Below are 13,573 nucleotides of genomic sequence, written 5' to 3' on the forward strand. Positions count from 1 at the left end.
AAACATACTCGTCAAGAACATCGGAATGTGACATACGCCTAAAATACAATATGTAGCAAATGACTTGAAACAGACGTAAAAAATAAAAACAAATAGACATTCATGAAAAGAGGCCTTTTTAACTTGGACTTACCAAACAGATTTGTTCATTTAAAAAAGGAGGTTTTAATCCTATGTACCTATTTATCTCACTCTCACCTCATTCACTTTTGTAGGTCAATGTAAAACATTACCAACTCGAACTTCATTGATGTGTCATCCAATTCATGTTATGTTGGCGAACACTACCATTGTTATCACTAAAATAATTCTGCGAAGTGATGCTTAACAATCGGACAAACTTTGTACAAAATATATTATTCTATAAAATCTCGTACTCGTGTTATAATATGATATAAATAAATCTCGCGGCCAGCAGCACAGTTACCAATAAACTTAATACATAACATTATTTAATTTCCTATTGTGATTGTGGTTAAAATTTCCTTTACGGTATGTATGGTACAGCATGGGTGTGCGGTGTAATAACAGAGCTAGCTGCCCACGTTATCATTACATTGTGCAACTTGTTTTGCTTCGTATCTACCAATTTATTTGTAAACGAATACAAGTCACTAACCTACATTTTATTAATAATACCGAATGTCAAACTATGTTATTTAAATAAACGTTAGATTACGATATTTCGGAGATTGATACGTATTTACATACATTAAATCTGTATCTGGCGACAAATGTGAAGCAATTACATGTTATTTTTATATCAACCCTACATTCATATAAAAATATTCAAAACAAATATTTTGATAGCGTTGTAAATAAAGTCTTATCGGAGAGTGATTACGAACGGATGTGCAAAAATATTGTAATCTACATTTGTGGTAATAAGCTGCGTGAATGTGAATGAACAACAACAATAACACGCGGGCGCACCATGTGAGGCGGCCATTGATATCTTCATTCAGAGACCGGAAACATAAATCAACGTAGTGCGACGTTACGCCTCTGGATTACCCGTATACTTCAAAACTTTACCGATTCTTAGTTTATCGCTCTTTTCATTACAATAACAATAATTTTTATTCAATAAAATACAATAATAAAGTAATCGTAACAACTCAAAAAATCAAACGTACGCATATCCGTGTACACACATCACACAGCACACGGCACATTCAAGTTAAGTGAATTGAGGATAATTTTAAGTTGTATGCGTATTTCTTAGAAATAAATCTGTTCTACTAAGCTTTGTGACCGAATGAATATGCTAACAAAACGTTATACTAGCACCTTTGTATTTATTTTTTTGATCTCATTTGAACATGATTTACTATTTCCTCAAGATACATTATAATTTAGATGATTACTTATCTGTTTTTTATGAACACTAACGACCATGTTTAAATGCTATGGGCATTTAATCATGTCGTCTTTGATTATGTTATGTTGTTAGAGTGGATAACTGTCAACTGTAGACTGTAGTTGAGTAATAAATATATTACGAGTTCCTCAAAGAATGTTCTTGTCCTAGATCTGTAGCGCGTGATCATGTGCGAGAATGTTTACGTTTATCGGACATCCGGGACTTGAGACGTAATTGTGCACGTGACGTGAGACGACGTCAGTGCATTCGAGTTGTCGGTTCGAGTATGTATCTAAATGTAGTGGAGCGACGCCAATTATCAGTAGACAAGCAGCTCTATTTGCAGTGAAAGTGCAATGAGGCAGACCGCAGCCGCAGTCCGCGACCGCTTCGTCGGAAATAGACCCGCGACGCATACACACGCCCACACTCATGTTCAATTTTGAAACTTATTGCGTTAAAGATAAAATGTATAATTTTAACGTTGTCATTATCTTTCGCAAATGCGACCGATTTAACTTTTTTGTACTGAATACTCATTAATAAAGAGTGATTCTTAAAAAACTTAACGTTTATACAAATATGTAGACGATTTTATGTTAATTATTTGTAATGCATGTCGATATATTACTTACGATGTGTTTTTTAAATGTTAAATATATCGTTGAACAATTATTGTCCCGAATAATGTTTAAGATACACATTTGTTTAGTTGTAAACCGGTAACAATAAATATTTTAGATATCGGAAGTATAGTTCATTGAGCACGGTAAGAGCATAAGCTAAATGTACCTATGTATGTATGTAATGTAGGTACGGGGTAACCTCTGTTTTAATAAATAGTAATGTATTAAAATAATTAAAACTTGCCTGTACATATTCTTAGCATTATTAAATTCAATAAGCCATTTTTTTAACCACATCGGCTCTTATATAAATGTTTGTGTACTTACCTACTGCTCGAGAGTTGCTTCATTTGAATTAGCAATTTTATAAAACTTTGATTTTTGAAGAGGATACATAATATATTTTTTTGTAACAATACACACGAATGAATATTTTCTTGAATAAAAGATATCCATAACAAATATATCGGTAACGTGTTAACCCAAAAAAACTAATATTTTTATTTCATGTATAGTTTATTTATTTTTTACGGTCATTTAAAATGCTACAAGTGAACATGATCACAACATATTTTGTTGTACATACACAAACTAGTCGTATAATCTGCAACATTGTAATAAAATATCTTTAATTAATGCATTAATACGAGCGGCATTCACGTCGGATTATCTTCGCCCCTTTCAGTTGAACACCAACAATTGAGTAGCATACTCTAGTAATTCCCGCGAGTACGCCAAGTGTATGTTTATCGCTCAGAATGCACTGACGCCATGTGCATCATTGCACTACACACCGCTCGCTGCGTACCTACTACGTTATGCCACATGTGACGCAACTTGTTTATCTGGCAAACATCAGTGAGCGAACTCAATGACTATAATTTTGCAAAATTATCTTACGCGTTATTTAAAAAAAATGAGGATCTACCGTTAATGTCATTCCAATTATTACTTCAGTAATTCATCGTTGATTTCGAGTTATTTTTTTCTTTCCAATTTATGTTTAAGGTATAAGAATATACTTAGCGAGACGGTTTCGTAGTACAGGGCGGGAGGACGCGGGGGCGGAGTGAAGGCTGTAGTAGCGACGTAGTAAGCGTGAGGAGTGGGGAGAAGAGAAGGGACGGGGCTCGTAGCGTTCAATATTCTGTTTCGCCATTACGTTGTAGTGTTGTATGTAGTGATGGCATTAACGGTATCGATACTTTTACGTGTTCATATCCTTCACAATATTTAATTTATTTCTTTTTCATTAATATAACTTAATGAGAGACGCATTGTTTATTGCGAGTCTTTTTTTAACATAATCTTTAGTTTATATAATTTAATAATTTGTTGGGTGTGGTATACATTAAATACATATATCTTATACTCGTTAATGAATATAAATAAAATAACTAAATGCGTAGACTACAAAGGGATGTAATTAAACAGGATTTCTGCGTTAAAGCAAGTTATAACCATACCATTATCGCGTCACTACACGACGTACCTGTAAGGAGTACAATAACATTCCATTCTCTATAAATATCCGCTGGGCTGAGTGACCGAGGCTGGCGGGGCGCGGGCGGTTCTGCGGTAGAGTTCATTTGCATTGCAATGCATCCACTGTGACTGCGACGCGGATGCTCGTTCCACTATTCATCCTCGAAAGGCAACTGTCGAACTGACCGCTAACCATCCATCAGACATACAAGTCACCACGCTTATAGTTATGATGGTATTAACAAAGATTACTAATACATATAATTATTAATATTTGATAAAATATTTTAAACGTTTTATTTTACCTCTAGTCAATTTACTACAATATTTATTCGTCTTATATAATATGTTATGTTATTTTACTGCGAAACTTTATTTTACGAGAATATTGCACGCGAACGCTATACATCGGCCATAAAAGGAAAACACTTTAATCAAAACACATCGCTCGCCCATATACATGCACACAATGAAGATATAATGTTCATTCACGATCGCGTATCCTTCATAAACATTTTACAAATTCGTACAGTCATGCTTGACTCATTGATTCCATGTATGTTGACGTTGCGTAGTTACTTTACCTAAATGGCGAAAATGTTATATAAAATTAATTATACATGAAAAATGTTATAAGAGGAAAGAATACAATATTATATAAAATTTAATATCGACAAAATAACAATGTAAGGTAGCAGTGGTTGAACGATAAAATGAAGAAACGTACACTTCCTTGTTATTGTTTAAACAAGTCGCCATTTTATTACACCCTCCCGCGCTTTCGACGCACATGCGCAATGCGTGAACTGCGTCCGAAGTCCTGTTTCCTTTTCTGTGCCTACTGCGTATTTACCTTCGACATTTCAACTACGCAATAATGTGACCTTGCGTCCATCTCATCTATGTTTATGTATAAAAACAAACTAACAGTCGTTATCAGTAAATGAATGAAACTTAAACCGTTTCTATTGTGCTCCATTTATTGTATCTTTTGATTGCTTATTCGATAGAAGTTCGTTTTATTATTATATAAAAATTAAATTCAATTTCAAATTAGTTTTAAAGTAAGTAAGAGAAAGTGCACAAAAATCCTATCCTTCTCAAAGACTTATTTACAGAAAGAAGAAGATTACCAAAATGTCATATACCAGCAAGACAGATGTACTGCACATTTTCCTAATTGGAGTAGAGTAGGACCCATTCCGTGGCCTGGTAGGAGTTCGGACTAAACGCTGGTTGAGTTCTTTGTCTGGGGTCACATGAAATCCCTAGTTTACGCCATCTCGCCTGTATCATTTTTTTTCGGTAGTTTTGAAATAAGATCCTAGTTGTTATACATTTTTGGAGAGCTGATAAAACGGTTATGTTTTTAAAATAATCTGCAGGACAAGTTTCATAACGATTTTTTTAAGGCATTTTTGTGGAAAAAAATTAAAAAAAATTTAAAAAATATATTTTTCCGACTCGCATTTTTAAATTTGGACCGATAATTATTGTTTTAATATTGACAAATAACCAGTGTTTATTCGATATTATAAATCAGAAGGAAAAAATAGATTTTAATTGATACTTTTTTTTAATAAATTTTTCAAGTTGCATTTTTGACTTATTTTGAAAAAATCTAAAAAACGTGATAACTCAAAAATGGTTCACTTTTGCATCATGCATATGGGGGTTAAAATTATCGCAAATAATGACCCCTATCACCTCCTAACGGGAATACGTCGAATTACCAATAACCCTGTATATATATATTGTATGAAATATATACCATCCCTTATATGAGCATCTTGAATATATAATGAGTTAGGTACTCATTACTAGTATCTACCCAGTTTACCTAAAGTAAGACCAAGAGAACTTTTTACGTATTTTATATACTTACTTAAGCGCCATTCGGTATTATTACAATTATTATCCATTAAAGATTATCTTAATTTACATCTAATTAGAATTTAAATTATTTGTAATTAAGACCGGAAACGCTTAAGTGTTTTGTTTTTAACATAAACCTCTCACAGATTCCTCCGTATTTCTTGGTAATTGATTTATATTTACCACAGTGCTTTTGCTGCGACTCTACTTATTTTATTTTTTAACTGATCTTTCTCGTTATCGATACTAAAGTTTTTCTTTATTCGTTTTTTCTTGTGAAATGATCAGTTCAACAACTGTTATTTTTTTATTCATTGTAATTTACGAGTTTCTTATTTTTAACGTCAAAAATATAGTGTATTTATCTAGTGTTATACTTTATATTTTTTTACCTATTTAGCCTTCTTTGAAAAATGTGATTATTATGTATAGGATTAAAATATACTATAAATTAAAAAAAAAAAAAAAAAAACATTTCTCAAAATCCAAATGAGATTAGGGCGGCCATAAAGTGTTGTAATGAAATGATTATAATCAAAAAGTTAACGATGCGTTGTTTATGATGTCTAATTAATAAAAACGTATGGATAGATATCATTTAATTGTTATGAAACTAGGCATGCTTCCAAACTCAGATGCGCCAAACGGAAACTTCCTATTCACGATGCTTCGACACTTCAGTTTTTATGACTCTCTTAAAATAAATTGCTATTAAAATAATACATTTTAATTTCAATTAATTACAGATCACGTCACTACGTAATTGAGCATTTTAGTTCATTATTATGTAAATATTTCGTTACATGGGTCATAAAATGTAATGTTCATTAAACATAGCTCATTCACTTCAACACTAAAATACCACCAGATTTATTAAATATATACATAATATATATATATAAATATTATTTATTGTCTATAAGTTTATATGTCTTATTTTAATAATGACAAATGATATAATTTCGAATTCAGAGAACTTATTTCGCTAAAATGTTTTTGATATAAGGACATAATTGCTTCACGGGAGTCCATTAACACGTTATCCATGGTTCAAAGGAAATAATAACAAATAAATTAATATTGATTAAGATAAATTAATTCTATTAACGTTGTTATCAATAAAAAAAAAAATGATTATCATCAATGAAATTATAATTATTTATTCATGAAAATAAAAATATGTTGATGTCATTATAACATATATTATAAATAATTAGGTTTCGTCTGTTTGTTCGTCTTGTTATATACTATTATATATTATTAATATACTATTACATAATATTTAATACTACAAAATAATTATATTAATTGCTAAATATAGGTACCCCGAAACTTTTAAAAATAATTTAATTGTCACAGATAATTTGTCAAATCACATTACCCAATAATTATTTTAAGAGATTATAATTATGATGTATTAGACATTGGTTAATTAAACTTACGGTAATATAATAATAGAATTGATTGCTAGAATCAATTATTCCAAGTAGGAAGCTAATAATGAAGACTTTAAATTATTTCTATTACTCCTAACTAATTATTTTTACATGTACAATGGAATATTTAATTTCGTTTTAATACAAAATATCAAACATAGTAACGTAATTTTACCATTGTCATTCAAACTTTGATAACATTGTATCAAATATCGTTGTAAAAAATATGCATCAAATTTCAAATACATTGTTTTTGTGTGTGTAAATATTATGTGAATTTTATGTTACCGCCATATATGCTGCTGAGCTAGGGCCTCTTGTCCTGTACAGGAGAAGGTTGGAGTCGTTGGAGGTTACTCGATCACGATCGAGTTTGTAAATTTCAGCACACTTGCCATATTTCCGTCAACGCTGATCAAGTTATGGATGAAAAAAAAGTTACAAATAAAGCACATGAAGTCTTAGTTGCTTGGCCGAACTTTATCTTCGGTTAAGATTCACGTGTATTAGTCGCCGGGCCACTTAGGCTTAACTACATACAACTACAATATATTGTATATATATTTCAGACTAACTGATTCGTTGGTATATATAATGTCACAGATGCCGAGGTCCTGAGTTCAAAACGTAGATAAAAAGTTATAGGATTTATCGTTCGAAAAATGTTCTCCTTATCAGCCAGGAGTCTAGAAGTTGGAGGTGTGTACACTCCTGTGACTCAGAATGCTCGTAAAGCCGTTGCTCCTAAACTCTGTTTAGTCGTGTCGGATTTACCGTCCCATCAGATTATGTGAGCGAAGGAACAGACGGTGAACATGTAGTTGGCTCGTTTCGCGTTAGATTGAAATCCGCGGTCTGTGAGATTTCGGCCACGTATCTCACTCGACATCGATATATTTCTGAACACTTGTTAAACAAATACTCGTAAAAAATACCTTTATTAAATTAATATTATTAAGAAATATATAAATTAAATAGGAAAAATATCGCATGCCTGCATCGAGTAATGATTATTTTTGTGCTATACACTTAAATCAGCTGTGTATTTAAACATTTAGTAAAAATCTATACAAATTATATAATTTTCCATTAATTAAAAAAATCCCCGTCATTTATTACGAAAAATTTAAGTTTCCGGTCTTATCTGTATGTATCTGCCTTATCGGTACGTCGTATATCAGACAGTAATAACATTATTGCAAGCTTTTATTTACCTACACCTGCTAGTACAGGCAATGAATTTTAAAGCACTTTCACACAATCCATCCATTAGGCTGGTTTTTTTTTCTAACGCTTATTGTGTTGGCGATAGGACTATCTGTATCCTGTTTCAACCACAAGAAGAGTAAAGAGAAATAAATAACTTTGTCATTGAATTGGCGCGATATCATTGGTCGAGGTCTCATATCCATGTTATATACATATATATATTATATATTGCTTATATTCATTCATGACCTCAGAAATGATAGAAGATATGCATTTGAATTAGCTAAAAATAGTGTTTTAAATGTCAGCGAATATGTATCGGAACTTGCGAGGTTACAAGGAACAGTATTGCAATATTAATAAAGATACATTAATCAAAAACTGTTTGTAGTAAATAATATAGTGATCTGCTAGCAAATCGCTTGGAATATGTAAATCTTGGGTTTGTTTATCTGTACTTCTTCGACTGGAATATGCTACAGCTATACCTACTAAATATAATTAGTTTATGTATATGGAATAAGTTACCGTTTATTTTTGAAAAGATAAACAAAATCTTTTTGAACAACTATATTAATTTTATCTGTAACAATATTATAAAATACTTTAACGGCTAAACCACTAAACCAAACTCAATATAATTTGGTGTGAAGCAAGCTTGAACTCCAAAGTAGGACATAGGCTTACTTGTTATGCTTAACACGTGACGACACCTGACTAACCCCTTAGACGCGAGCGAAGCTTCGGACGATAACTAGTATTTTATAAAAGTTGTTTTTGATCCCTCGTCATTTTACTTTTTTTATTATTAAAAAAAAACTTAATTTAATTTGCGTCGAGTGAAGTGGCCGGACAAAATCTAGTTTGCCTTATTAAAAAAAAAACATATTATCATGTAAATCCTAATGTTAATGACTGCTTTATTTTGACAACATTAATTTCATATTCACTAATTAATTTATTATTTAAATATGTTACAAATACATAATATATACATAATGGATACTGTATGTTGATTCGGATATACATATTAAAATCATTAACACCTAGATTACGAAAAATACCTGCAGAAATTATAAACAATTATGATAATTAATTGCGATCATAAACTATAACTTTTAAATTCTGTGCTGTACAATTGTTATACTAGCAGGAAGACAGAGAACTGGTCAGACAAATTGTTACTGTCATAGATATTGGCAGAATTATTGTAAAATATTCTTTACTCCGCCAACGAGCTGCAAACCATAAGATCGAATCGTATAATAATACGTCCCTTGTCCCTGATGCTTATGTTTAGTAATTAGAATGACCTACTAGATGTCTGAATATTAATATAAGCTATGTTTTATTGCAGTATGCCCGTCAATAGACATAAGGAATAGTCCGGAGTATATGGAACAGAAGCTGCGCGAATGTCGAGTGATAGAAGGTCATCTCAGCATCGTGCTCATGGAACGAGCTACGACCGCTTCGTTCGAAAACGTCAGTTTCCCAGAACTCAGGGAAGTCACCGGCTACATTTTGATATACAGGTATCTTGATTTTTGTTTTTCATATAGTAAAATAAACGCTTTTGCAGAAACGTATTTTTTAGACATAACTTGTCTCATATAAATAATATATACAAATGTTAAATCTTTAAAATTTAATGCAAGCATGGAAGCATCTAAATCGCTAAGGCAATAATTATAAAATACCATTTTTTTTTTTAAATTAATGTCATGAAATTAATTTATTGAAATACGAACAATATCATAGTATATAAAGGTCTACTGTTTAAATTTACTTCTAGAATATTATACTACTTTTGTGAAGTAGTTCACGATAAAACCTAATCACGCTCTAAGTCTATACCAATCAAAGAAAAAGTAAAAATAAACAAAGGTTATATTGACATATCCACGCGATTTACAAGCCTGTAACATTAAACACTGCAGACAGTTCACTGCTTATATCTTCTTGAATTTTACTTCAAAAGTTCCAAAAACAACTTCGGCAACGCCACTTCCATAATGAATATCATAGATTTTATTCAAACTCCGACCAATGATATCGCTTATTTCAGTGTCAAAGTTGTCCATTATGCGTTACTCCTTTTGTTGTTGGAATAGACTATAGAATCAAGGTTACACGGGAACATAGATAGTGTTACCGGGAAAGCCAAACAGAAAATGGCAACAATCGAATTATTATATCAATCAAGAGCTGTTTAAATGCACATTAAGACGGGCTAAAGCAAATCGCATGGAATATGTAAATCTACGATTTGTTTATTATTGCCCCTTATTCTATTGGTATAGTGTATAATAGGCTTTAACATAATCTCATCGTAAATCGTTGATCTCTCAGTACTTTTAAGATCATAATCATATATCCTCTACCATCATGATCCAATGGGACGGGTAAATCCAACACGATCAGAAAGTGTTTAGGTGCAGGACAAACAGCTTTACGTGACTTCCAAGGCCAGAGTTACGCTCTTCTAACTTCCAGACTTGGGACTTTCACTGAGAATTTTTTTAACGGCCCGACTTGGGATTGAATCCAGGACCTCGAGATGCGACATTATAACTAGCCACTAGACCAACGTAAAACTAATGTTTCTTATATTTTACCATCAACGTTAAAGTTGTGGCGTTCAAGTACTTTCGAATAATAAGTCATCGTATTACTAATTTGTTATATGATAATAAGATCAAAATATAAATATAATTATATACGCTAAAATAAAATTCAGTATGTAATACGTCATTATGTTTCCTGGAAGCTGAGCATTACGTTAGAACATACGAGTATCAATGAAAGATTTTATACTAATATGTAAAAAGAGTTTCTAAGTTCAAGTGGCTCTTATTTTTTTGCATTATAATTATAACTATTAAGTTTCGAAACTAATCTTGGTATTGTCGTAATATTATATATATTTAAAATGAAAATAAATAGATTTTTTTTCACAGTAGTGTCTTCCATGTTGAAATGTATGAAACAGCACCAATGTTATTATATAAGGCCACATTTACCTTTTTGGCATGAGAACTTTTTAGCATTACTTACACTAAGAGAGTAGACATTAAAAGCAAGTTATAATGTGATTAGTATTTTTAAGATACTTTGGGCTGGTAATTATTATAATATTTTCCTATATGTGCTTAAGATCAGTAACGAAGCTGTTACTCAGACTTGTAGTATTGTGAATAGGTAGGCAAACGGGCTAACCTCATGGTTAATGACATTGGCGCCGTAAGAAATTTTGATCACTCCTTACATCTCTAATGCATCACTACCAACCTTTAAATTAATTTAATTATTTAAATTTAAATTATTATGTCCCTCCGGCCTGTAGTTACTGGCTTACTCGCCCTTATAACTGGAACACAGTAATACAAGGCATTGCTGTTGGCGGTAAAATATATGATGCATGGGTGGTCTATCCAAACGCGTTTGCACAAAGCCCTACCACCAAGTAATTTCAAATTTTTATTTCCATGTCTGTGAAAACACAGAAGCTGTGACTCCTGGTCCTGATTTCTTGGTCAACAAAATTAATCAACAAAATCATATATAGAGATCCTATATATACTAAAATGAGTTTTGTTAACAAAGTTATTTTGTTTTCAGATTGAAGGGTGTACGTAACCTCGGCGATCTGTTTCCGAATCTGTCTGTGATACGAGGCATGCAGCTATTCAAAGATTTTGCTCTTGTTATATTCGATAATGAACGGCTTGAGGTAAGTCTGGCTAGGTAGTAATAATAATTATTTCTGAATGTAGTTTAGGTACATTCATATCAAAAAATATATCGCAATTATTTTTAAAAATAAAAATACTATATAAAATATCTTTGTTACACTTACGATTGATAGATTTGATCTTACACTCAAATCACATTAAATCTAAAGTACACAAAATAATACTAGAATACGATTTCAAATGTTAATTTATTGTTAAAAATGTCTGTCGTTTGTAAAACCGACAAAAGAACAAAACTTGTAACCTTTTATATGTAATTGAAGTTCACTTTCTCATGTACAGTCTTTAGGTCTTCGTTCGCTTTCGAGGATAGAGAGGGGTGCTGTCCGCATCCAAAATAACGACCGCCTCTGTTACGCCAACACCATCGACTGGTCTCGCATCAACGTCGAAGGACCTGAGAATAATATTATAAAAGTAAGTATACATTCTCATTATTTTTTTTCATATTTATCGAATTTTTCTCCTGAATCTTTAATGTACTCTGAAGAACTATATACAGTTACTAGCTGAACCTGCAGCTCTACCCGTGTGCGCGAAATTTATTGAACACAAACTTCCAAATCCCGTTTTACCCCCATTAGAGGTGGAGTTTCGTAAAATCTTAGCGGTTGTCCTGTTCCTATAAGGAACCTATCTGCCAAATTTCAAGTTTGTTGATTTTATAGTTTTTGAGATTTCATGATTAATCAGTGAATTGTATTTCGCTTTAATATAGATAGATTTTTAACATCACCTTTTTAAGAGAAAAATCAACAATATTAATAACCCAAAATAATATGATTACGTTCATCACATAGGCTATCATTAAGTTAATCCGATTTTCCTTAGGAAGCTAATACTCGTATACTCCTTGGTTGAATTTGAATAAAACGATCTGTTGCTTTTCGATTGTATACCGTAAGTTGTCACAAAATGGTAATTTTGACATGCAAAGAGAATGGAATCATTAATATATCACTACGTTTTGTTGGCGAGTGTGTACAAAAATATGTCAATAACACTTTAAAATTAAAACATTTTTGTAGATTTCATTAAATCATACTAACAGCTAAATGATATGGCCGTTATATTATAATATAAAAACGTGCCAGATACGTGATTTTATTACGAAGAAAGTTTATATCAGTAAAATATTGACAGTTCACCGCGGCCGCTTCTCGCATGCATTCCGAGAAAATTAGAAAGCACTTAGGTATACCATTTTTTGATTGTGCGAAACGAAATATTTGCTCGTCGTATTTTTTCTGAGAAATATTTATTTAATGGTTAGAATTGGATTCGAAGCTCAAGGCTCGCTTTATGTTCTGCTATGTGCATTACATACCAGCTTGGCAGGCGTGTGGTAGGTAACGACAATATTGCGTTGCGGTTCTCGGCCACTATAAAGTTCCTTACAGAACTCGTTTCGGACAGGGACCGTGGGATTTTTTTTGTTATTAGTTCCGCTTGAGGTGTACCATATACATATGTTAGATTCCTTTGAAATTGTTCTATTTTTATGTTACACGAGATACATTGTTTGAATTTTTATACCTTTTATAGTTATTGATAAGAAATTAATTACATTTCACACATTATAATAGTTAGTCTTTATTGTAACGCGTCTATATCGAAAAATTCGTAGAAGAAACAAATGGCGTACAATATACAAACAATGAAGACCCTTAATGAGTTTTTTCGAAGAGAAGTATAGACTATATGTAATATAGAATAGAATATATTTTCTCTTATTATAATTATTATTATTATATACGACTATCGCCAAACGTTATTCATTAAAGGAAAACAACGTGTACCACCATTTACAAAAGAGAAATAAAC

General features: G+C 31.8%; 1 protein-coding gene across 1 annotated transcript in view; it reads left to right on the forward strand.

The window, feature by feature from the left end:
• The window catches only part of LOC113402044 (insulin receptor-like), a 67,726-nt gene that overhangs the window by 32,816 nt on the left and 21,337 nt on the right, over positions 1-13,573 (forward strand). The window contains exons 3-5 of the mRNA XM_026642162.2: positions 9,352-9,529; positions 11,616-11,727; positions 12,032-12,166. Coding sequence (XP_026497947.1) covers positions 9,352-9,529; positions 11,616-11,727; positions 12,032-12,166 — 425 coding nt within the window. The remainder of the gene's footprint in view (positions 1-9,351; positions 9,530-11,615; positions 11,728-12,031; positions 12,167-13,573) is intronic.

The sequence above is a fragment of the Vanessa tameamea genome, chromosome 2 (assembly GCF_037043105.1).
Source record: "Vanessa tameamea isolate UH-Manoa-2023 chromosome 2, ilVanTame1 primary haplotype, whole genome shotgun sequence".
Lineage (NCBI taxonomy): Eukaryota > Metazoa > Arthropoda > Insecta > Lepidoptera > Nymphalidae > Vanessa > Vanessa tameamea.